Here is a 24,525-nt window from a genome sequence, read left to right on the forward strand (position 1 = left end):
GGAAAATTTCAGCCCAGAGTTGAAGTTTGGTAAAACTGTGAACTACCAAAAAAGGGTCTATTCTTAATAGGGAAGCTGTTGGATGGCCTCAACAGCAGGTCATTGCCGTGACATACACTTTTTTTTTTCTCATGGATTTTATTATCCAGCTGTTGAAGAAACCACGCACGCCATATGTTACACTAACAGAAACACGTCAAAATTAAATGCAAACTGTAACTAAAGCTTTATTTCATATCCTGGTTCTGTTTGGATAAACAAGAGTAATTTATTTTTAATCTTACTGCACAACTGAGTTTTGTTACTCAGTTCCAAATAGCAATGCTTGCTCAGAGCAGGAGCCTCATCTTTCCTCCTGTGCTCTGGGAAAGAGAAAACAAGTGTCAGGTACTGTAGGCAGATGAATATAGGACAGGCAGATGGACAGTACTCAGAGGCAGTGACTCTTACGTTGCTATAAACAGATCCTTCCCCTGATTGTTTACTGGGAGATTCACAAAACCCTAAAAAAAAAAAATTAGGCCTGCCTGACTTAGGCCTGCCAGGCAATGACTTATCTGTGTTAACACCAGGAAAGACAGACAAATGAGGGGGAGGGGAAATTAAAACCCAAACCAATCACTAGAGCCAGCCTTCTTCAGAGCAACACATTATTTTTAGAGACATTTTTGTAGAAGCGTAAAATCAACCCCTACAATTGACCACGGAGCGTGCGCGCGGGACTCAGGGGGAGGGGGGAAGCAGCACAGCGTGAGACAACATGGGAGTTGGCAGGAGAATCCATTCCTCCAACACCTTGTGAACATGCAAGGATAACCCTGGGATAACTCTTGATTATTCCTCTTCACCACCCAAGCTGTATTCCTGGCAAATGGTATTATAAACTGTCCCTCCCCTAGACACATACCACATACACACACACACACAGATGAACACAGACCCAGTTTCTCTGTCCTGCCCTGAAAACTCTAGCTGTGTATCCCTGCTTTTCAGTTAGTGATGTCTCCCGACTGCACTAACACTGACTAATTTAGTATTTTTAATTACAGAGGGATTTACAGCACTGCACTACAGCGCTCTCTTTTATTATACTCACTGTTTCTACTGGATCTGGATACACTCTACATACAAAGTTGCACATTAGACAAATTACATTGCACATTATGTAAATCTCTCTCTAGAAACAGGATTAGATGAAGAGGAAAATCTTCCACATTCCTAGTGTATAAATTAATATCTCCAAAATCAATATGAAGCAAGAGCTTCACATCAAATTATGACAAAACAAAACAAAAAAAATAGTTTAAACATTCTCCACAAGAAATCATTTTTATGTAGGAGGTGCATTCTTTTTCTCCTATTTTGCTTAATAAATAAAACAGCTGGTCTGAGGAATCAGGTCAATCAGTGTCTGGAAAAAGCCCCATTAAAGCTGCTATATAACCTAGTTTCTCAAACTGCATGAGGCATCCTAATATTGGAGAGGCAGAAGTCCACATAGAGACAGCCCGGATGGCTCAGCTTCTGGCCCTCAGGGTTATCAAGGATACTTACCACAAAAGGCAGCAGTAAGAGAGGTGTCTCAGAAACATCTATGGAGCTAGGGTCTGAGGGAGCACAACAAAGATAATATGATGCATCCAAACCTAGACATTAAATACAGCTAGTGGTCTCAAGCAGCTTAAGTTGAGGTCATGTAACATGAGGAGACAGGAAAGGACACAATTTGAACATCTGCACAAAACCCCTCAAAGTGAGCCCACACCTCTCTATGTCTGCGGCTACAGTGGATTAGAGCGTCTCTTCTCACAGTGTGGACTGCTCCACGTCTGCATGGCCCTGTCCCTCCTGTGCCACATGGGAGGCTGAATCCTGCACCACCCAAAGCTGTGGGTGTTCTGCACGGGCACAGAACCTATGCGACTGTGGGAAGAAACCCCTCCAGTATCAGCCCTCCTCTTCCTGCACTGCACATAACTGTTGTCATGTCGTGACATCCCAGCCCTGGTCACCTTGGAACATGTAGCCCTTTCTTCTTCTACAGGTTTGAAAATGCCTTGCAAAGTGTATCACAAACTACATCTTATAGAGACAAAGATGGAGCCAGAAGAAAGTAAAGTGACTTGCTCAAGCTTTAAGAGCAAGAGAACAGCAGAACTGGGAAATGAAACTGCCTGACCCACAACCCTAGAAGGGTTTAGCTTCTGAAATAAGGATTCTCTTTCCTCATTAAAAAACTAAAAATGGGAAGAAGGGAAGGAATATTCTATAGACACAATGAACTTGGCCCTCAGAGGGCTAATGACCTAATATACTTTTTTTTTCCTTCTCACTTCCATTTCCCTTGATAAAGTCACTGTAACTTTGAGAACTATCCCTCTTCCCTGGTCTACTTTAACCTAGCATGTTGGTTTAACATCCTTTTCCCAACTATCTTAAGTCAGAGACCATCCTTCCCAGAGAGGAGGTTACCTGCTCACTTTCAGTCTCTCTGGATGTCCTCACAATGCCCTGGACTGAGACTGTTCTGCTTTCTGGATCATGCTGAGGGACACCTAAGGCCTATCCGTTGGTCTCGGCATGCAGTATGCGGCAGCCTGAAAGGGTACCCTGAGGGTAAAACCTGGTTGTTCTCTATTAATTTTTCATTTCAAGCATGGCTCCGGGGAAAGGAGGGAGATATAGGTCAAAGACTGGGGCGTGATTCGTAACTCTGTACAATTCCTTTTCTTTTTTATTTCTTCCCTTCCAAATTCAGAAACAGAGGGTTTTCCCTCTGTATTTCTCATTTACTCCTTGAAATCATCAGCATTAGTCAGCAAACTCCTGCTATTTCCTCCATGAGTCTCTGACACTTGCAGAGTGACTAACCCTTCTCTCCACACACTTTGGCTCCAACAGTTGCATCTGGGTTGTTTCCCCCCAGGAAAAATGGGTCTCTGCATTGCACACGTGCAGTATTCAACTCCACGGGGGATCACTGCCTCATACATCCCTGCTGCCACATGGCTACAAACACCACCATTTTTTATGCACAGAGATGAAGAGGGCGTTAGCAGGGCCTGCATTCAGGTCACTTCTTAGCTCACTGCCACAGTAGCAGTGTTCCTCAAACTTGGAAGCCGTTAGCTACAGCCCCAAGCATGGGTGTGTGGAGAACACAATGGAGAAAGCCTGAAGCAACCCGGCTTCTCTTCAGAGCCTTGCTAGCAACCTGCTCTGTCAGGTCGCATTGTTTTCAGGTGCTTGTATTAGCCTTTCCTTCCCTGGACCAAGAATCTCTGCCCTCATCAAGGCACATGGTGCCAGACATGGTGTGCAGAAGGTCTTGGTTGGGCTTATGAGGCACAAATGTAGGGTGAGTAAAACCAGAGCTCCTCGTGACTCAAGGCTGCCTCACCAGAGCACGACACAAGGCTCCTCCTGGCCATGCGGGCTTGTGCAAGATGTCCACCCACAGCCATGCTCACGAGGGACCTCGCATGCAGCTCACGCTCATGTGGGCATACTCACAGACCTGCCCACACTTTGCTCTTGGCGAGCAGACGGTGAGTTTGTTATGTTCACCTTTCCAAGGTGATGCCAATAGCACACAGACCGCTCTCCCTACATCCCACATGCAAAGAGGACACCTTGTCCCAAGGACAAGGCCATGCCCTCAAGCTACAGTAGGTGCTACCTCCCACCTCCCCGTAAGGAAATGACCCACATCCAGAGATAAGCGTGTCAGTAAGGAGCAGTGGAAGGCTTGCCAACTTGGTGCTGGGGAAGCCTGTTCCCCATTTAACATTGACACCCTCACCCCGGCACAGACCCTGCTCCCGCCGCTGTTACCTCCGACCCCATTGTAGGAGAGCCTTCTGCATCGTTGTGTAGGGAGGCATGAAAATAAACCATCGGCTCCAGTGCCACACTCCCTCCTGGCAGATCTGTTTCTCTCTTCTTAACTGTTTCCAAGTGCCTGGCTGTTTTATAATCCCCACTGAGCATTCCCTTAACTCCTTCCTCACTGAGCCCTTCCACCCCCCCCTTGCCTGCGCTTTCTTAAAAGGCAGAAAAAGCCAAGGCGAGGTAGGGGGTACAGAAAGCGAAGGAGGGGGTCTGAATCAAAGGAACAACTGAATCAAATTGCACATGTAAGAGAACCAGCAAATTAGTCATTTCCCCAGCCTTCTCTTACATAGACAAACTGACTCTTCTAATAAGATATTTCTTTTTTTACCCCGTAGACATTCATGTACCTTAGACGCTTACTTCTTTGCTAATCTTCTCCTGCTTTTTCATACCATGAGGTCACATGCTTCTGCTGCTACCACAATTTTAAATCACACAGCAGCTTGCCCTTTGAGGTCTGAACTGAAATCACTTTCTTAGATCACAAGTAAATATGAGTTGCTGGCTTCAGGCATCACCGCCACCCTATGTATGCATATTGCAAAACCCTACAAAAACCCGGCGCGGTTATCGTTTTTTAAGAGGAAAGAACCTTCTGTGAGAGGGCTGCAGCAGGAGGTTGGGCAGAGGGACAAGGCCTCTACACTTCTGAAATGTGGGACTTTGTGGGTCCTGAAGTAAAATGGCAAGATATGTTGCTGGTGTTAAAGGCAGTGCGGTGCCCATGCATGTGTGTATGCCAGTGCAGGAGGTGAGGAAGAGGGAGATACTCAGCCTCAGACATTTTAGGAGCCTCACGGGTCAGGGCGACACCAGGGTAACCATGGCATGCTGCAGGTCACCATGTGCTGAGGTACGCTGGCAGCATGGCGCACGGTGGGACAGGCACGGCGTGATGAAGCGCAAAGCAATGTCAGAGAACCCTCCAGTGGGTGCAGTGCTCCTGGGAGAGGACGAATAAAGAAAACGGGGGGGGGGGGGGGGGGGGGAGGGCAGGGGAAGGCAATGGCTTTCACACATCCCCTCTAAGATGGGAATGTGACACCTGCAGCTGGCTGCTGTTGCTCTTTCCTCAAAGCCTATAGCTGCTTCTCCCAGCATCTTGAGGTTACCCTGACAGCTTAGGCTCCAAAGTTTGCCAAGGTATCTTTTTCCCCGACAAAATGAGCTATTGTGTTGTGCAAGGCTGGGCTGCAGGGCTTCTAAAAAATGGCTCTGCTGATGTTCAAAGGGAGCAGCTTGCTGTGCAGAGGAGTGGTAGAGTTAGTAGTAGGATCAGCACAAGCTCCTACCCTGCCATCTGCCTTCAGCTCAGCCAGGCCTTCTGCTGAACAGCCAACATAGGCTAGGGCCACTGGAGTGAGCAGCAATTCAATGACATGAAAGACTGCCTGGGTTAGTTGATTAAGAATAAGATTAAGCACACAGGAATCCTGCATAGGACTTGGTAATGACTCAGTCCTGGGATTTCGTGGGGATATTTAAGACCAGTTTTCCACAGAAGTCTTTTATTCTGCACAGATGGGTGTTCGTCTGCCTGCTTAAAGCAGCCCCATGAACTGATGACCCCAGAAATACGGGTCATTTTGGAACCTGCTATGCTTTCCATTTTAGTCGTCCCCAGTAGAAAGTTGAGATAAATAATACTCACCTACCTCACTCCCCCTCAAAAGGTTTAAACCTTCACAGAATGTTTAACTCCACAGGAAATACAAGAAAGCCCACTGGAATGGATAGGGATACTCCTCTCAAGCATGGGCCGCAGATCCCTCTCTGTTTGTCTGGAGGACTTCTTTTAAATGCTGGCCACTGGCAGAAGCTGCTTAGTTTTGCTCCTGCACATCCAGATTGACAGCTGCCTCAAGAGCTTTCCCTCTCCTTTTTTTTTTAAGTCAAGAGTCACTTAAGGCTTGAGGATGACCTCAAAGTAACAAATTGCTGACCTGCCACCAAACTCCATGCCTGCCGGTGCAACAAAGAAGAGGAGAGCTTGGTCCCCTTGAGGGGCAGTAAAAGCAAAACAGCTTTGTAGACCCCTAACAAAATGCTGAAGTCTCCTCTGACATCGTATCATTCTGCAGTGGGAGTAGTGGAAGGGTGCTGGTCTGTAAAAGGGACATAGGAGCTGGGATGAGCAAGGCCATAACCTTTCTGTCCAAAAGCGAGAGGCCCCTCATTCCACAGATGGGGGAAAAGAAAAAGACAGATGAGTAAAAAGCCTAGACTTCATCATGCAAAACAATAGCTCATCATTTATTTTCATATCCCCTTGCTAATGCTGGAATAATGCTAACAGTGGAATTCTTATGGCATGCATGTCATGCCTGCAAATACCAAGTGAATTACTTCTCAGCTAGGCTATGGGCTATGGCACTGAGCAGCACATTCGTTACAAGCGATTGGATGATGAACAACAGTTCCTAAATTCCTCCTTCACAATGCTACTTGCATTAGCTGTAATTTAATGAGAGAGAGAGAAAGTTTTGGCTCAAAACCACTGAAATAATACTGCGTGCCGCTGCTTCCCACTGGGTCTTGTATTAACTCACACCACCACCACCACTTCGACCTCCTCTTCCTCCTCCTCCTCCTCCCTTTTCACACCTATCCTCAGGTGCTAAAAGTGGTGTCATGGAACCCATCAGCGTGGCAAGAGAGCAGGGCAAGAAGCCTCCACGCATATGCGTACCTTCTGGCTGAGAGGCAGGAGAGGGCACAAACTGCTCGCTCTCCTCTGCAGAAAGTAATCTTTCAGCAGCCAGTCTCTGTGTGGACAAGCCTCCAACTCTTCTCTGGTTTCTCCCTCCCAGAGAGCTGGTGCAGGTAAAAGACACAGAGATGGCAGTCGTGGAAACAGAGCACCAGTGCAGAGCTCCCACCAGGTACCCTGGCCAGCACATTCCTCCTGCCTCTGGAGAGAGCTGCACAAGGGATAGCTGAGCCCCATTCCTGACCTACAGGTTGCCTTAGCTGCTTTGGCACTCTTTGTAACCATGTTGAGATTTCATAAATAGCCAGTAAATGCAAAGAAAACCTTTGCCTTCAAGGCCTTCAACAGTATAAATGTGCCATCACTGGTGACCCCCCAGCGAACCTGGGAATTGCTGCCTTGCCTGCCTTCTCATGAGCTCTCGGGCAGATCTGTACCTCCCACGTCTTCAGGGAAGAAACTCTCTTCTTTGCTCTGTAGAACATGCTGCTAAAGGGATGGCCTCTTCAGAGAGGGAGGGGCACCTTGCAGGTTTCTGCCCTGGCAGGAGCCTAACTGGCAAGCACTATCTCCCACTCCTGCAGCAACCTTGCCACGACGCCCATCCCCCTCCACATGACAGGACGTTTATCCACCGGATGACCCTACATGTAAGGTTCATGCCTGAAACATGACCCAGTGTGGGGGGGTCTCATATGTTGGGCCAGAAGAAAGCTGAGAGGTCTGATCTGTGCAGCAGACCTACAAGTAGGAAGCTGCAAATATCTTTACTGCTCTGCTGGTGTATCCAGCCTCTTCAGTGTTCCCCACTGACAGCACATAAATGACAAACATCTACTGATTCCTACCCTGTGGAGCATCCAGAATCTTCCTTATCCCCTCTGTTCCAAATGTAACATAACCCTCCCCACACACCCCTCTGAGCCACATTTTGTAGTGTTTTGGAAAAAATGAATCCAAACTAAATTTACATGCTTCTAAAATGAAGGTATAGGCAGGGGAAGGCAAAATGCCCTTAGGATTGGAACCAAATATATTTGTGCAAATGAGACCTAGGATTTACAATTACCTTCCAGCCTCCAGCATGTGTTACAGTCTTAGCTTTGGCTTAAAACCCATCTGTTTTCTTGCAAAGGTTGAAAAACACCAGGGATTCATTCTCTGGTATACTGGCCAAAATCCCACGGACCTGACTGGGGAAGGTGGGCAGGATGCCACAGGATGCTCCCCGGGACACTGGCAGGCATGAGTCTGTATGGGCACGTAGGTGCACATGTGTCTGCTGTGTTGCTGGGAAGCACACAGTGGCTACATGGCCTTTAGGAGCCTGGCACAGGGGCACTGTTATCTGCTACCAGTCACGAGCTGAGCCTGCTGCTCACAAGGAGTAGTAGTGACCAGGCTGGGGAGAGTGAGAGTGATTATTATCATGGGAAGAACTATAGGGATGAATACAGATAACCAGATGTATGGAGCCCAGGCCCATTACTGCAACAACTTCTTTGGGCATCCAGCAAAAACCATGGAGGTCAAAACCACCAGCCACAATAAAAACCAGACCAAATTCAATGCTTCTCTTGGGACCAAGAAGTTTGGTTGGAGGTTCCTGACCCTGCTGGGAAGGCAGAGGCTATCCTGCCCCTCGAGTTCCCCTCCTGGCGGACTGTTACAGCTCAGGAAGGGTGCAGCTCAGCTGCAGGACTCGGTGTCACACTTCAGTTCTCTTTAAGCCTTCAAATTAGAGCTTACATGGAGCTTAAATGCAGCCCAGCCCAGCACCGGGTTGGATTTCACACTTCTTGAGTGAAAAGTTCAGCATGCTGCTGGGTTGTCACCTCCAAACAAAAAACAGACAAGCACTCTGCAGGCTGGCTAATAGGCAGCCCTTCCCCCCAGATACTCTGAGCAGGGAATGGGGAGGACTTGCTCCCCACAACCCTCGCCATATCCCCAGCAGGCAAGGCAGGAAGGCTGGAATTACTGGGAGAGGTGATCCCTTGCCTCCTTTAGCCAAATAACTCCCAGTATCTGCTTTCTCAGTTTCGCAGTAACCATGAATTGTTTCACCTCCTCCCCCAGGCTCCTGCTGGTCCCCCAATGCCCTAGGATGAACAGAGTCCCTGTGGTCAGGGGCCCATGGCTTGGCACATGTTGACACACAACAGTCAGCTCCCATGCACGTTCTCCCATGCACGTGGCATGCCACATACTCAGCCAGGAACACCCCTAGTGGGGTGGTCAACTTCAACCAAGCATGACGAAAAATGACAAGGCTGTGCTGGGCAGGGGGTAACAAGAAGGAAGAGGCTTGCAGAGACAGAAGAAAGGACAGAAAGTATCCAAGCAAAGTCTCAACCCCTCTACAAGCCCTGCAATGACTGAAGATGAGATGGACAGGACTACCAACCACAACGAAATCCAAATGCAAAACTATGACCTGCAACTTGCTCCAGTGAGGCCAAGTGACAGTCATGTTTTCTAGCTCATCCTCAGTGCTGCCATAAGCATCTTCTTTATTGCATCCAGTATCAAAAGCATCAGACACCCCTACCTGAAACCCTGCTGTACTGTGCCATTCACTCACATCCCATCTTCTTCCCTCACACGTTATTTTCTAGAGGCAGCGGGGTTGTTTTTTGGCAGGTGTCTCTGTATCTGTTTGCGACAGGGAATGGCAAGAGAAAGCAGACATCTCTTTATAAAGAGATCCTCTTCCTGAAACCCCTTCAACCCTTCCCAGCTGAGTGGAAATGCAGGGACTGATAATGACTCAAGTGCTCCTCTGGGAAACAGCACAGATTTTGGAGGAATACAAAATAACTTTTAAGTCAAGCCCAGTACCAAAGATGGGAACTCCACAGTCTGCAGCTCAAGTTTGCAGTTGAACAGAACCAAAACCAGGGCTCAGTTACCTACCTTCAGGGATGCTGAAAAAGATACGGTTTCACCTACATTAGATATGCCGTGAATGTTACGGTAAACACATCTAAATGGATACAGACTCCTTAGATACCAGATACATCACAGGATCAGGTCAAGACTGAAATAACTGAGAAGACCTGAAATGCATAGCAGAGCTACCAGAGAACTCTTCCAGTAGGGCCACCAAAACCTGGCACTGGGAGAGATGTGTCAAAGACACCAGCCATGTAGCTGTTCTGGGTCAGGATGGAGACAAGCTGGTGGATGTGGATTAGAGATCACTTCCAGTAAAAATGTCTTGGATGATATTTTTCTCAAGTTTAGACTTCTAGCAACCCTTTCACCCAGCCTGAAAAGAGTCACAGTGCTTCCAAAATCTCTCCCTACCTTTTACAGGCAGAGTGGCAGTGTCCCCTCCTGAACACACTGTGATTTACAGCCTTCCACACTCACACCGGCAGCAGAACACATCCTCTTATGCAGAGACTGCAGACAGCACTCCTGCCAACACACACTGTCACAGCATCGCTCCACATAAACACCCTCCATTCACCTTGTTTATATTTCCTTCTGTACAGGCTGTGACAGCTCACAAACAGAGAGAAAGCCTAATTTATATTTATAATAAATCTCCCTTCTTCATTCCCTGCAGTGGAAAAGAGCCCTGGTACAAATGCAATTTGCTGAGAGAACGGCGTAATAGCTCTAAGGAGAATCAGGCCCACACTGCCTTTTGTAGACAAAGGGGATGAAGCCACACACAAAACACATGTGCATGCTCCTACGCATGCCTGCAATCACTGAAAGAGTCCCACACATATGTATACACATACACATACACTCTTCCACCTGTATTCTCATGCATATGGCTCAGTAACAGCATCTGCTGTCCCTTCTGACTTGCATGTGCTTTCAGGCAGCACAGGCATTTGGAAGGTGCACTTCCATTATTCAGGTACTCACAGCCTCAGATAAGCAACAAGAAAATGACTCTGCACAAGAAATGCTGTCACTATCAATGGGATATGCTCGTGTCTGGGTTTCACATGTCCTTGTCAGGTGGTGCAGTTATTTTAAAATGGGGTTTGCTAAATGCTTCTTACCCCCACTCACTAAATACAGACATATTTGGATGTTGAGGGAATGCAGAGTGGAAGTTTTATGGGGAAAGCAAGTTTCTGATGATGCCAGTGACAGCGCTAGAAGAGGTGAAGGAATTTATAACTGTACTCATGACTAGACGTGATCCCCACTTGCTTTGTAGGCATGTGTAGGCATGAGGTCTTGGGTGTCTTCATGGTGTCCAAAAACTGGCTGTATCCAAGAGTTGTCCTTTCATTTTAATCTGGTTTCACAAAAAAAGGTTGTGATCTCCCTTTCCTCTGCAAAGGACCTTGCCCCTATCACCCTGAGGCCTGACTGCAGAAGCACATTACCCTCAGAACAATGCCATCGCCCCCTCAGAAACTGGGGCTAGCATGAAGCACCCCCAGACAGTCCTCTGTGGTCCCTACTGGTTCTCAATAAGCTTCCATGAAAGTGACTTTAACGAATAATGGAAAGTGCCCCATTACATACGCCCCTACCCTACTGCATCACTGAAGTTAGCTGACACATTACCTATTACTGCTCTGCTCAGATTCCTCTCTGTACTCCTCCCTGGGGCACAAGAGCATCTAAGCATGGGATCAAAATTGTTTGTCAATGTTAAGGTGCTCAAGAGCATCAGCAGAGATTTGCCGTGTTAGAGACAACACTACTCTTAGTATTTTAAAGACTAGCAGAGAGCATGTAACTCCCCAGAAATATTGCCACAAGTGGAAGATTACACACACACACAGTTCTGAGTATATCTAAGAGGCTTTTCTTGGATTTTTTCCTCCTGCTTCTGAGGTCAATCATCTAAACAGGCAAGCAGCAATGATGACCAGAAATTACTGCTTTTTGCAGGCAAAACAGAGACCTGCTGAAAATCCTTGACAGACTATTTGGAGTTTGTCAACATTAAATGCTTCCTAGGAGAAAATAAAATCTCATGCATTTTAGCTAGACGTTCTTCACCTCCAGCCTCATACTTTGAACAGGTAGCCTTCCTACCAGCACAGGCATGGAACAGCACGGATACTTGTCCTTCTGCAATCCTACTGCTGTCAGCTCCTGTCAGAGGGATAGCCTAAAGCCACAGAAGACCCATACAGACAGTCACAAACCAGGCCCCTTAGCCACTACTGGCACAGCAATTCCGTAAACATCACTGTGAAAAGCTAACACCAGAGTGAGGCTCAGAGCACTTCTGCCACGATTGCTCTCTGAGCAGGCATTGTCTAGAGATCATACTTCTGCTGATGTCCTTATTTTGGGTACTTCTCCCTTTCTCCCTGTGCCAGCTCTCCCCGATTCACGCACCTGTGGCATTCTTTCTCAAATACAGGTTGCGAGCTCTCTGGGGAAATGTCATGTCACATTTGTCCAGCCTTTGGAAAATCCTCAGCACAGAGATCCTTGACTTGGGATCCCAGATGCTAGTAGCTACAAGTAATTCATAATTAAAATACAAGTGAATCTGCACCAAGGGATTGCTGTGCCTCCAAGTTTTTTCCAGACTAGGTTAATCTCAGGAGACATAGGAGAGCTACCACTGAGATAAAAAAAATAAATCTCAGCCTACTAGGCTTACACAGAGACCATCAAAAATATGTGTCTGTATTGTTCTGATCTCCAGATCTTTTTTTTTTCTTTTTCTTTGCTTTTCTCTAACCTTTAAAAGGCATGTAAGATAAACAGAGGAGAAACCAGGCAGACAATGTCCTCAGAAGAGATCTAGGAATATAATCAAGCCCTCAGACACACGCACACAAATACCATAATTTATCTCTTCCTCCTCCTGTTTGATATTATCCTCTGTTCTAGTATCATAATCTGTTGCTATGGAAACAGCTATGATGTCACTACGAGAGGTTTATGGATGCCTTGAACAGGAAGGAAAGGTACATGATGATGGGAGAGAAAAAAAAAAAAACACCTACAAACAGCTGCTGAGCAGGACATGTTCCAGGAACAGCAAGTGTTAACAGGCAAAAGATAAATACATTGACGGTGCTGGCGCTGCTGCAGACAAGAGCAGAATATAAACTGTGTTTTAAAAATAAAGAATGCTTACAAATTTTGCCTACAAGTAAAAATATTCTGGGAAAGCTAAAGGAGCTTCCTGAAAAAAACAAACTTTCTCTGAAATGTTCTGCAAGTTTTCTGGGACTGGATATTTTCTGAGCCTTGCTGCTACAGTCCAAGTCTCCAGCAACCCACTCCATCGTCTGCTGTAACATTCCTTCCAGAAGTGTTAGCGTAACACCCCACCAATGCAGCTAATAGTTAGGGAGCTTGCTGGCTACCTGCCATCTCATGTGCCTTTACGATCTGTAACTAGAAAAAAAGAGTCATGTCTTCAAGCAAAAATAAACAGAGACACACTGAATCCACTGGATCACATCCAGTAGCAAATAAACACCCTGACCCCAGACTATGAGCAAAAAAAAGTTTTTCTTGCTCTCTTCACCCAAGAGAAAAACCATAATCTTATAGACTTGCTACCAAATGTACTGACACACCTGACCTGCTACTAGAGAGAACAGTACATTGAACCTCATCCCCTTGAAACGTGCCTAACCTTCGGGCCGTGTACATCCGCGTGCAGCTCAGGCACTGATGACTGTGCCTCCATGCTCATACCCATTTCAGTCATCCAGACTGATGGTGAGATTAGAGCAGACATGAGGACAGAGGGTGGGACAGTCACACGTGCCTTTAAAGACAGGATGTGCAGGCTAGGGGAAAATCCAGCACGCAGGGCCTGTCAGGGAGGAGGAAGGATGGCAGATCTAATTTATCCTGTGGAGCCACTTTCATCATGTGAAGCACAATAGTAGTAAAGGAGGAAAACACAAGGATCTTAGATCAATGAAGAATGCTGGTGTTTTGGCTAATCTTCATCCCATCAGAATTTCCTGGCCATAGAGAGCTGGTTCAAAGATCTTACAGCAATGCTATAGAATCAGTTCGTCTCAGCTCCAGATGGGGAATCCCTACGCAGAGTTTCCATCTTGCCTATGAGCATTAAGATATAGGTTGTATCTCCTGTCCTTGCCTATCTTTCCTTCCAAAGATGTTAGAAACAACTGCAGGATAAAAAAAAAACAAAAGGGAGACTAAAGTCAGTAAGAACAGTTGCCAAAACAGTCCAAGATGGGATCTACAGCAATTCACCCGACTTTCTGTTCCTGGCAGCCTTGGCTGTGACAGCCTTCAGCCCCTGTACTTTTCAGGGATTACCTCTCTCTCTTCTGTTATAGTCACTTGCCCTCATTTTCCTTCCCCACTTGTGTCTCATTCTCTTCTCTCTTGTTCCTGACCTATTTCCATACTTTTTCTCAACCTCCAGCCCACTCTTCCCTTCCTTGAATGAACCCCAGTAAAAATATGTTTAAGGAAATCCACACATCGTGATTTCCTCTCCCCCGAGAGCCCAACCAGTATGTATAATCCATTCTCCTGCATCTTCATCTACATAAAATGCAAATCCTTTGGGGTGGAAACTATCTACTCCTTCTTATCAATGTCATGCCTAGCGCAGCAAGGTACTGCTTTTGTTTGACACTGGCACTGCTACAGCAAATACAACTGGTATTAGGAATACTTCGAAGTATACTTCCAAGAGAATAGAAGGTGTGAAAATAATGCCAAGTGTTTTGTGGGGGTTTTTTCTTTTATATTTAGGGGGCGAGGTTCTGTTCCTATTTTTTATGAAACAATTTATTCTCATCCGTGCTTTCTATTTGGGACTGTGCAGTGGAAAATAAAACTGATCTTGGTAAACAAAGAGAGATTGTAGGGTTTGTTTTGTTTTGTTTTTAGTTGTCAGGTGACACCAGGCAGGAAGGGACTGCAAAATCAGATGGATTAGATTAGAATTCAAAATAGTCCTGACAAAATGAGAGGTACAGGATGAACTTCAAACAAGACACAGAGGAAAATCATATGCTTAGATAGGAAAGACTAGCTCTACACATGCAGAACAAAACACAGCTCACGAGGCATCAGATCTCTTGGACAGGCTCTAGGAGCCACACTGCATCACAAGGTACACACAGATGAACAGTGTCACATTGAAAAAGCTAAACCAAACAGGAGTGCTGCCTGTAAGGGACGTGAAGGAATACTTCTACTCTGCTTGGTCAGCACAGGTAAAGCATTGTGCTCTAGCAGGGCCATTCAGGAGAGAGGTGAACCAGTTGAAGAGAACACTGAGAATTAGGAGGATGGTTAGAGCTCCAGAAAACAGAGCACAGGATAAAAAGTTGCAGGATGTATTTGAGATAGGATTTAGCATAAGGAACACAAAGCCAAGGAGAGTCATGACAAAGAGGAAAGAATAGTTTTTCCACACCCATTATCAAGGAATCGCATCAAGCAAAGCAGAGTTAAAGAGGAGGTAAAGTCTTTTCAATGACAAAGACAGCTAAAGGCAGCAAAGGCAGTCTGGGCAGGCTGTGAACTCTCCATACACAGGGAACATTTTGGGCTAGCATTTTCAGGAATGTGCTGGACAAGTATGCATTTGGTATAGTATATCCCGCTTTGATAAACTTTTTGAAGTCTTTCCTATGCCTGCTTCCTATGATTTCAATGATTTCGGTGGGAACTATGTTTCTTTGGCACTTCAGCATAATCCAAGACCAAGATAATAAACCTGTCAACATTTAGAATTAGGAGAGACGTTAGCCTGCAGAGTACTACTGTATAACACCATTGTTCTAGGTCTTGCTAGTGCCTTTAAGGATTAAAGGTTATAATGAAAGGGAAGACAGTTGCCCTTCTGAGATTCTCAAGTATCTCTGGTAAACACCATCACCTTGCAGGGTGACCTTTCCTGCTTTTCGGGGTAGGAGCTGTAAGCAATTGCTCTCACTTTATCCTTCCAGACACAGATGTCAGTACCGGCACTGGAAGGTGAGCAGGACAGAGAACAAGGCATGAATAAAGAGCAAGCTTCAGCTTCTCCAAGCAAATGTCCCATTCACTGAGAAATACTGAAGAAAATCAAGGAAGCAAACTGCCATCCTTTACCCAGCATAGAATTCCATCTCTCTCCAGAACACAATGCAGACAGGCTAATGCTTGACACACAGAGGCAGTGCTTCTCCCCTGCATAGCTCTCCAGGTTTCAGAGGGACAGTTGCTGATCTACACTATGATCTCCAAAATCAGAATTGAGCCCAGGAACAGCTTGAAGGGTTCACATCTCAAGGACACTTGCCTTCCAGTGGCTATTTTGTACCAGTCCTGCAAATAAGTGAAAGACTCTGTTCCTTGGCATCATTCTATCAGTGGCCTGATCAGACTGTCACTCTTTATGTAGCACCATGAACATATACAGCCCAGTATAGACACACACTATTACAGCTTACTATTACTTTCATTCCATAAATACATTTTGATGGCATGGCTTTTTAGCCATGACTCTGGCTAAACTCTTTTAGCCCTGACTCTGGACTCTCCAAGGTATTTTGTGATGTGGTGATGCCCTTGCCAGCCTAAAGAGACAGAAGCTCCACTGCTCTGCATGGGGAAGTCTTAGAAGAATGATTTCAACCATAGAAATTCCCCAACTCAGAAGGATACTCGAATTCAAAATATGTCAATCCAAAATATGTGCACTCGTGGTTTCCATAGGAAGGACTTCAGCTGTTGATGTGGACAAATGAAGGAGGATTCATGTGCGCTCTTGGTGCTGTAAATGGGTGGAAGCAGTACCGCGCCTTTACTCTTCCCGCACAACAAGCAGACAAATTGCTAAACGCCCTATCTGGAGTGAAATTATCACCTGGGTTTATTTTCAAAACAAAAGCTGAGCTCTGTACTGCTAGGGGAATAGTTGCTAAGGAGAAAGCCTCCTGTTAAACACCTAGGTCCATGGTACAGCATGTAAATAGCTGAAGAAACAACCTTTTCTCTAAATAGCATTTAATTCTCACTCCTTGTTATCCACCAGTTAACCTTCCAAAAGCAAGACAAAGCCCTATAAACAATACTTCACATTCAGAGGGCAGAGATCTCCTAGTAAAGGTGAGGAAGCAATCTCATTTTTATAAATGGACCGATTAAGCTATAGAGGCCATGAGTCAGAAAGGTACTTCAGTGTGTGGCCAGCTTTAAAGACATAAACAGTTCTAATGAAGTCAGCGGCACTCCCTGTGAGCTTAAATTTAGGCATAGACCTTAAAATATCTTCTCAAATTGGGATCTGAGAGGAAAAGGGTGGAACTTTCAACAACATCCAGTCTCAGCCTACTTGTCCTCTACAGAAACAAGGATGGGGACACTATAATAGCTGTCAGGCCACTACTGAGTGCCTTTGCAAACTCCCCTTTCTCAGGAGTCTGGTTCAAAGGTACGTGCTATCCCAGTTGCCTCACTACCTGAACCTAAGTGGTGTCATCTGCTTCATACCAGTGTCTCACAGCCCTGTCCAAGCAGAAGGTGGCTGAACTTGCTCTTCACTTTGCCATCTGGCAGGACTGCCCTAACACCATCACCTGGGACCCACTTGGTGAGGTCCAAAACCTGGACAGGGATTTACCTCCATGCTAAAGTCATCAATCCTTCCACGATTTGACTTCCCAGAACTTTCCTCCTGACCAAATAGCCGCATACTTTTACACCGCATTGCTGTGATGCGGTTAAAAATCGAGCCTTATTCATTTAGTCACCCAAGTACGTTATCTGCCTCTGCATAAATGGCCTAACTTCCAGAGGCTGACCTAAGTTCAACACCCTCACGGGGCGCATCAAGAAGGTTCCTGGGTTATCCCACATCAGCAGAAGACCTACACAGATCAGAGTGCATAGCCAGCTCTTATCCAGTCTGGAAGAAACCACATGCAGCAGTTTCAAAGCACCATGTGAAAGGGAGCGGCAAACACCAATCACTGGGTAAATGGGGAGACCAAGGCGTAGGAAAACAAAATTGACTTCGTTTTCCAGGCCACATGAGGTGTCCAGCCAAAGCCAAAACAGTTTTTTCTACCTTTCACAGTCACGCAAAGGAACACGCTGCACAGAGGCCAAGGGCTGACAACTGCGAAGAGCACCTCTGCTTGACTCTTTGTCCAAGGGTGTCATTTGCCTGCTCGCCCCAGCCCCTGACTCGGCAGCGTTCTTTCCACTTCCGAAAATAAACCAGAATTTTTCATCCATTACATCTCAAAGCCATTTAATCGCTAGATGTGGCAGCATGATAAGAACAATAATTATAACTAGAGGGGGCTTCCTGTTATCCTGGCTATAGCCATATCCTGAGCTAATAAAAACTTACACTTTTGGTCCCAGCATTGACTTAGCTTAAGTCCTGGTTATTAATTCATAAACAGGAAGCGCCTCAGAGTTATCATTTTCCCGCACAAACTTTGGGGTAAAGACCTTTACTCCGCCTCACTGGTGCCGCCTCCCCGGCGAGCAAGTTTTGTGCATTTTAACGAGATCTGAGGATGCATTCAAACCCCGACAGGGCTGGCCTGTTCCTGCCTTTAAACAGGATCTCATCCGTGACACGTCTGGGGTCAGATTTGCAGGCTTCCCGGCCCCTGGCGTGACAGGGACAGCTTGCAGGCAGGTCCCTGCCTGCGCTGAGCTCCAGCAGCGGCACCGGTGGCAAGGTGCAATTTACAAATATTACCCAGATTAATTCCATAAGCCACCCACATAGAAAACTACAGACGCGGCTGCTAAAAATACTGCTGCGAGTTGCAACAAAGTTGTCAGGAATAAGTAAGAAGCAAAGCAAAGAGGAATAAAACCAAAACAGAGGTAATCGCTGTTTAGAAAATAAAAGGTTAAGGCATATAAACACCTCTTTTTACCCAATTCTGAAGAAGGCCAGGTAGTAGGCACCCAGGAAATCACTGGAGACAGCTGCCTAGGGCAGAAACCTACACACTGCCCAGGCACTGGTGATGTCTAGCCACAAGCCCTCTTAAAAATGGAGTCTCCCCTGGTCCATAGAGCCTGGCTCTGTCCTCTGCACAGAAGGAAATGTCACACGATGAATGCATTGACCATGACTTTGCCCAGCAAGGGCAATGTTACCTAGAGGAGAGTCCAAAGAACCAGATTCTTGCCTGCCTCAAGACATTCGCCTCCTCCGAAGCCAGTAACAGCCACCCTTGAGGAAGTCACATCTCCAGTGCTCAGCAGGATAGTTGCCATTAGTTTGCCCCAACTCTGGAGCAGGATTACACCTGATAATGCCATGCATGGAAGCCCAACACATTTTCCCATACGGTTCACAATCAAAACTAAAATCCAGGTCAAACATTGTGCCGCAGTGTTACTTCTGTTTTAGTTGGTAGAGCTTTTTATGTCCTTCATTTTACTGATCAGCTCCGCAATACCCAGAAGAAAACAAATGAGAAATGCCCAGTAGAGGAGGAGACAACAGCAAAACCTCTGAATTCCTTGAAACAAGCGGCAAAATTCTTCTTGTACAGTATGTGTGGGAGATGATTTCACACCAGATATCCACTTATTTATCATGCCTTGCCTATTAATATCAGGTGAGGCACTGTTGTTTCCCAGAACCAGTATTTAAGCCCACTCCTCAGCACAGGCTGCACCGCCCTCACCTACACATCAAGAATCGCGGGTGACTTTGTGCATGTGCTCTATGTTATCACTTACTTAAATTTCTACTGGAACCATTTCATAAGGCCTCTGAGGTGTCACATTTCCTCCCGGGGCACCTTTTCTGTCAAAGAGCCTATGTTCTGAAATCCGCGTGGTGAAGATACTGTTTCAGCTACCCTCGCCTGCCTTGCAGTGGTGGCAGTGGGCGTGTGTGCGCCACCGGAGACCACTCACTCAGTCAAAGGCGGGAGAAGAGGAGCAACTGCCTGCCGCGGCACTGATCTAAGCCTTGGGCTCCTGCGCTCTCCTCACAGGCCTGACTGTACCTGATGCTCCAGAGGAGAGCTACCGACCAGATTGCTTATGCACCTAACGTGAGGCTCGTAAGGGAGGATCATACTCCTTGCCTCCTAGGAAGGAGGAAATCACATCCCTTGCGATAAGTAAGTTTTTTTATCTATGCACTGTGATATTGCAGGGAATTCTAAGGACCTCTCATGGCAACTGGAAGGCGAAAAGCATTCATTAACCCCTCCTCTGCCTCCCTCGGAGCCATCGAGCAGCAATTTAACCCACAAACATACTGCAACACAAAACAGATAAAAACAATCCATATCAGCCTTTACGCTATCCACTGGCTCCTGCCATTTGTGATATTCACCTACTTTAAGGCCTGAGGCGTGCTGCAGAGCATGGCCATGGACACTTTTGCATCGGTTGCAAGGAATTTGGGTTTTTATGGGTTGCTTTTCAGGGCATTCTTTCCTTCTGCTCCCCTTTTCCAATCAGGCAGGAGCACGGGCGCCGCTGAAGTTAGGATGCTCTGAGGAACCGCTAAACTTCCACCGCACGCTTCGGTGCGGCACCGATGCCGCCTCCTCGGGAGGCTGCCGGCGCCCTGCCCGCCCCGACTGCGGCCCAGGCCACCTCACCCTTCCCCTCCCCTCCCTTGCCCTGCCCGGCTCCGGGGAAGCGGCCGTGCCGAGCGCGCTGCGCCGCGCCGGGAAGGGGAACGCGGCCGGGCTGACCGCAGGCCCTGCGCCTCACTCCGCCCCCGGCCACTGTGGGGCCACTGTGGGGCCACTGTGGGGCCGCCGGGCGCCGCCGCCCGCCGCGGGAACCCGCACCGCCCCGCACCGCCGCCTGCCCGGGGGATGCGGCCCGCCGAGGAGCCAACTTCAGAGGAATCGCCGCATTACTCCCGCTGCCAGCGGCGCCCGCTCGGGAGGGGCTCGGCAGGCTCAGCGTTGGGTGCTGCGATGCCGGGCAGGCCTCACCGGCCCGCCGGTGGCCCGCGGCCGCACGGGGGAGGTGGGGGAGGCAGGCCCGGCCCGGCAGGGGGGCTGCGGGCGGGAGCCGGGCAGGTACGTGCCGGGGCTGTGAGGCTTCGCCGCGGCAGAGGGGCGGCGGCCTCCCCCTGCCCGCGGCTGGACCCGCGGCCGCCCGCTGCCGTTAGAGGCGCCGGTGGCGGCCCGGGCGCGGGGCGCGGGGGGGAGGGCTGCCCGGGCCCGGGGCCGCTCGGCGGCGCAGCGCAGCCGGCAGAGGGCGCCGCCGGCGGGCCGGCCGCGACCGGCACCCCGGGCCCGCCGCGGCCCCTCCGCCGGCACCGGCCCGCCGCCGCGCAGGGCCCCGCCGCCGCCTCCGCGTCCCCTCCGCGCCCCCCGGCGGCGGAGCCGCCGCCCCCGGGCTCCGATGCTCGGCAGCGGCGAGGGCGGGGAGGGACGGCCGTCTTCCCTCCGCTGCCGAAAACGCTCCTCTTTGTCTGCCTGCCTCTCGCGGGGTCCGAACTCCGCTCCGCCGGTGAGCCTGGGGCTGCCCAGAAATAACCCGGCGGGCCGGTAACTTTACACCGCCCGCCGAGCGCCCTCCTCTAGGGTGCTGCAGCCCGTACTCGATTTTCTCCTCAGATAAGTTTTACCGTCCTCGCCATAGGGAGAAAAGTACCGTGTCCCTGTGTGTCCTCCCCGCCCCCCCCCCCACTCCTCGCTGGGCGCCCGGGTCTCCGCCGCCGCCACGGACCGACCGGTCCGCGGGCGGGATAAAGCGCCCGCCGGGTGGATATCCCTCCGGTTTATGTAACGCTCTCAGGCCAGCGTGGAGCCGGGAGGGGTGACGGGGAAGGATAAATGCATCGTGAGGGGATTTAAATTTAAAAAAAAAAAAAACCAAAAAAAACATATCAAGGTTTAACAACCCTCCTGAAATACGCACCGAGCAAACACACACACGCGCCCCCCACCCCCCTTTTTTTCCCAACCCGAAAAAACTAAGTTGGGGCACTTGGGCTTCTCGCCGTAGCTCGGTCTGGGCTGAAGAAGCCGGAGGAGCTGACAGGCGGCTGCCGGCAGCCTCGTCGTCCCTCGTCGCCGCTGCCCGCCGGGTCTCCGTGCCCCGAAGAAGAGCCCCGGCGGGGGGAACTCTTGAGAAATCGGCGCAAGGAACAGGGTGGCCAGTTCGGGAAATGAAAACTGCAGCGAGGGGTAGGCAGGCAGACAGGGACACACACACACACACACGGAGGCGCAGGGCAAGCTCCGTCCACCTCATTGTTCTGCTCGGCACCGGCACGGACTTCACCCACCGCCTCCTGCCGGGGCCCAAACGCCCGGGACCGCTGGGCCAGGGACGGCTGGTGCGGGAGTGGTACGGGGCCGGGGACGATCCGCGCCTCGCCCCGCTCCCCACCGGGCAGAGTGGGGGTGCCCCGCCGCCACCAGCCTCTCCGCAACAACGCCGGAGGGACGGCAAACCGCGGCCGGGGACCCCCGGCTCCTTCTCCCCCCGCCTCCCCCCGGCAGAGGGGCGAGGGGTGGCGGCAGGGCGGACCGTGCCGTGCCAGGGCTTACCTTCGTACATGGGGGCCATCGGTGCAAGGACGCCTGTTATTCATGGCAACGCCGCCACGAACGACGCGAGATCGCAGCCCCCCAAACTCAACACACATCTGCCATCTTGAGCGGGTGTCTCTCGGCGGAGGCGAAGCTGCCGCCTGCCTTCTGCATCGCTGCCCGCCTCAGCGCGGGGGGAGCCGGGCACATCCAGCCCCGCTGCCGGCCCTCCGACGCGGCCGGGGCGGGCGGGCGACCGAGCGGGCGGGGGGCGGCGGCGCCGGGCCGGGCCGGGCCGGGCCGGGGCGAGGCGCGGGGCCGGGCAGGGGCGGCGGGCGGCGGGGCCCCCCCGGCTCGGGACGGCGGCTCTGGGGAGGGAGGGAGGGAGGGAGGGAAGGAAGGAGAGAGGGAGGGAGGAAAGGAGGGAGGGAGGGAGAGAGGGAGGGAAGGAGGGGGGCTGGCGCGGTGCCCCCGCTCTCAGCGCGGCATGGCTGCGTGTGCCGGGGCGCCTGCAAAAGTTGCACTGGGGGTGAGAGAAAGGGAGAGAAGAAACGGAGGGAGAGAGAGGGAGACGGAGACCGAGATGGAGAGGAGGAAAAAAAAAAAAGGAGGGGGGGTGGGGGGAGAGGAAAAAAAAAAAAGCGAAGGGAGTTTGCAAATAATCAAGCGCCGATGGCACTGATCGTGGCTTCCCAGAAGGAGAGGGAGCGAGCGAGAGAAACCCTCTGCTGAGATTATGTGGGATCTTGTTTAACAACACATTTCAATCAGGAGAAAAAAGGAACAGTCAACAGAAGTTGGTGAAACACTTCTGTCTTCCCCCCCTCCTCTTTATAGAAAAGAGAGGAAGGAAAAAAAAATAAAAGAGGCAGCTGATTGAAGCTTTGCAATTCACTGGCTGTGGGGATCATATAATTTGAGCTCATGTTTTACAATAGCATGGAAAATTCCTACCTCTCCCCCTCTCCCCAAATAAATCTTCTTTTCCCTCAAGGCATTTCACAATCTGGTTCACTGACAAAAGTTTCAATTTATCTTTTTTTTAAATTTTCATTTAGTTTGCTTGCAGTGTAAATATTTAGCGGATGCCTTTAAAATAAACATACGTTGTTGCTTTTAGGATTCTGGTCGTGTTTTTTGTTTTTTAAGAAATAGGAACCACATCAAAGAAATGTTTACTTACTCGGATTGACAGCCACTGCTCCTTCCCCCGTACCTCCCCCCCCCCCCCCTTTTTTTTTTTCCCAAAGATCCATCTCTCTGGTTGAGCTCTTGCTGTAGCAACACCAACCTGACCGGCATCATTTTTGTCGGTGCACACAGGAAAGCTTTACGTGGAGATACATTTATCCAGAGTCCCCTTTGCCTGACAGGAGCTTTGCAAAGGAAGGTCAGCCACCAGGTACCCATTACACAGGTGAGGAAGCTGAGACTCATGCAAAGTCTCTGACAAACGTGGAAACGAAACTTCAGGCTGTGATACGGAATTAACTCCTATCTGCATCCGCCTACCTGGAGCTCCTTACAGACAAGCAGTCTGGGACCAGACCAGTGAAGATATGCCCTCTTTGTGCCTGCTGCTCCAGCTGGTTCCCAAAAACGCTGCCTCTTGTTGCTGCTGGTGCCAGCCCAGACCTCTCCCACCACAGGATGCATTCGCAGAAGGGCTCAACACCTGTCCGCTCCTGTTGATATCTCAAGGAGCAGGAAGCAAGAGGTAACTTTTATTTGGGGATTTCAGTGAGAGTCAAGCACTCCTACCAGCCTGCCCCTGTCTTGAGATGCTCAGAAGATGCCTACACTAACAGATAAAAGCAGGTCAGGGAGCAACCTGTGTTGACCATCTGATGGAGCAGGATGGCCATGTCTGTACTATGGAAGAGGTGGTCCCCATGCTCCTGTGGGCCCAGGTACCATCAGTGTTCGCCTCCTCCCACCACCACTCCCCCTCCCGAAAAATGCCTGAAATAACAGGAGGACTGTCTCACAGTCTATTAGCATTCTGTTTACAACCTGAAGCTGAGGATACGTGTTAAATGTGTTGGGGAGTGGCATGCAGGGCAGGTGGAGGTGGTTGAGGGAGCAAAGTTGATTGGAACGGCACTGGAGGACTGTGTACAGCAGAGGGAGCAAAACCTGCTGCTGTCTCATCCCTGCTTCATTTTGAGAGTGATCTCAAGACCAACCATCACCAAATCTTGGAAATAAATGGAACTGCATCCAGCTGAACTGCTGGGCAAGTCCAGGCCAGAGCTGGATGGCAGCAGGGATAGTATTTGAACTTGCTTCTTACTCCTCTTTTATTTAGCCACGATGACCCTCAGTGTTCGGTTCTAGGCACTGGATCAATAACTTCACATTTTCCCAAAACACATTGTAGTTCCTCAACCCTGCTCTTCTCTTATGATGGAAAATGTTATCTGCTTTCTGAGGCTACTGATGCCTGTGATCCCAGCCTGCCCTCTTGCCCTTGATCAGACCAGCAGCCATGGA

The 24,525-nt window shown here is 49.2% G+C and overlaps 1 protein-coding gene across 2 annotated transcripts in view; it reads right to left on the reverse strand.

Moving 5' to 3' along the window:
• Positions 1 to 22,302, reverse strand: part of HIPK2 (homeodomain interacting protein kinase 2) — a 132,360-nt gene extending 110,058 nt beyond the window's left edge. For both annotated transcript variants that reach the window (XM_062011144.1, XM_062011136.1), the window contains exon 1: positions 22,051 to 22,302. In XM_062011144.1, the coding sequence (XP_061867128.1) occupies positions 22,051 to 22,069 (19 nt within the window). In that variant the 5' untranslated portion in view covers positions 22,070 to 22,302. The remainder of the gene's footprint in view (positions 1 to 22,050) is intronic.
• Positions 22,303 to 24,525: the final 2,223 nt, after the last annotated feature.

This window comes from Colius striatus, chromosome 1, assembly GCF_028858725.1.
Source record: "Colius striatus isolate bColStr4 chromosome 1, bColStr4.1.hap1, whole genome shotgun sequence".
Lineage (NCBI taxonomy): Eukaryota > Metazoa > Chordata > Aves > Coliiformes > Coliidae > Colius > Colius striatus.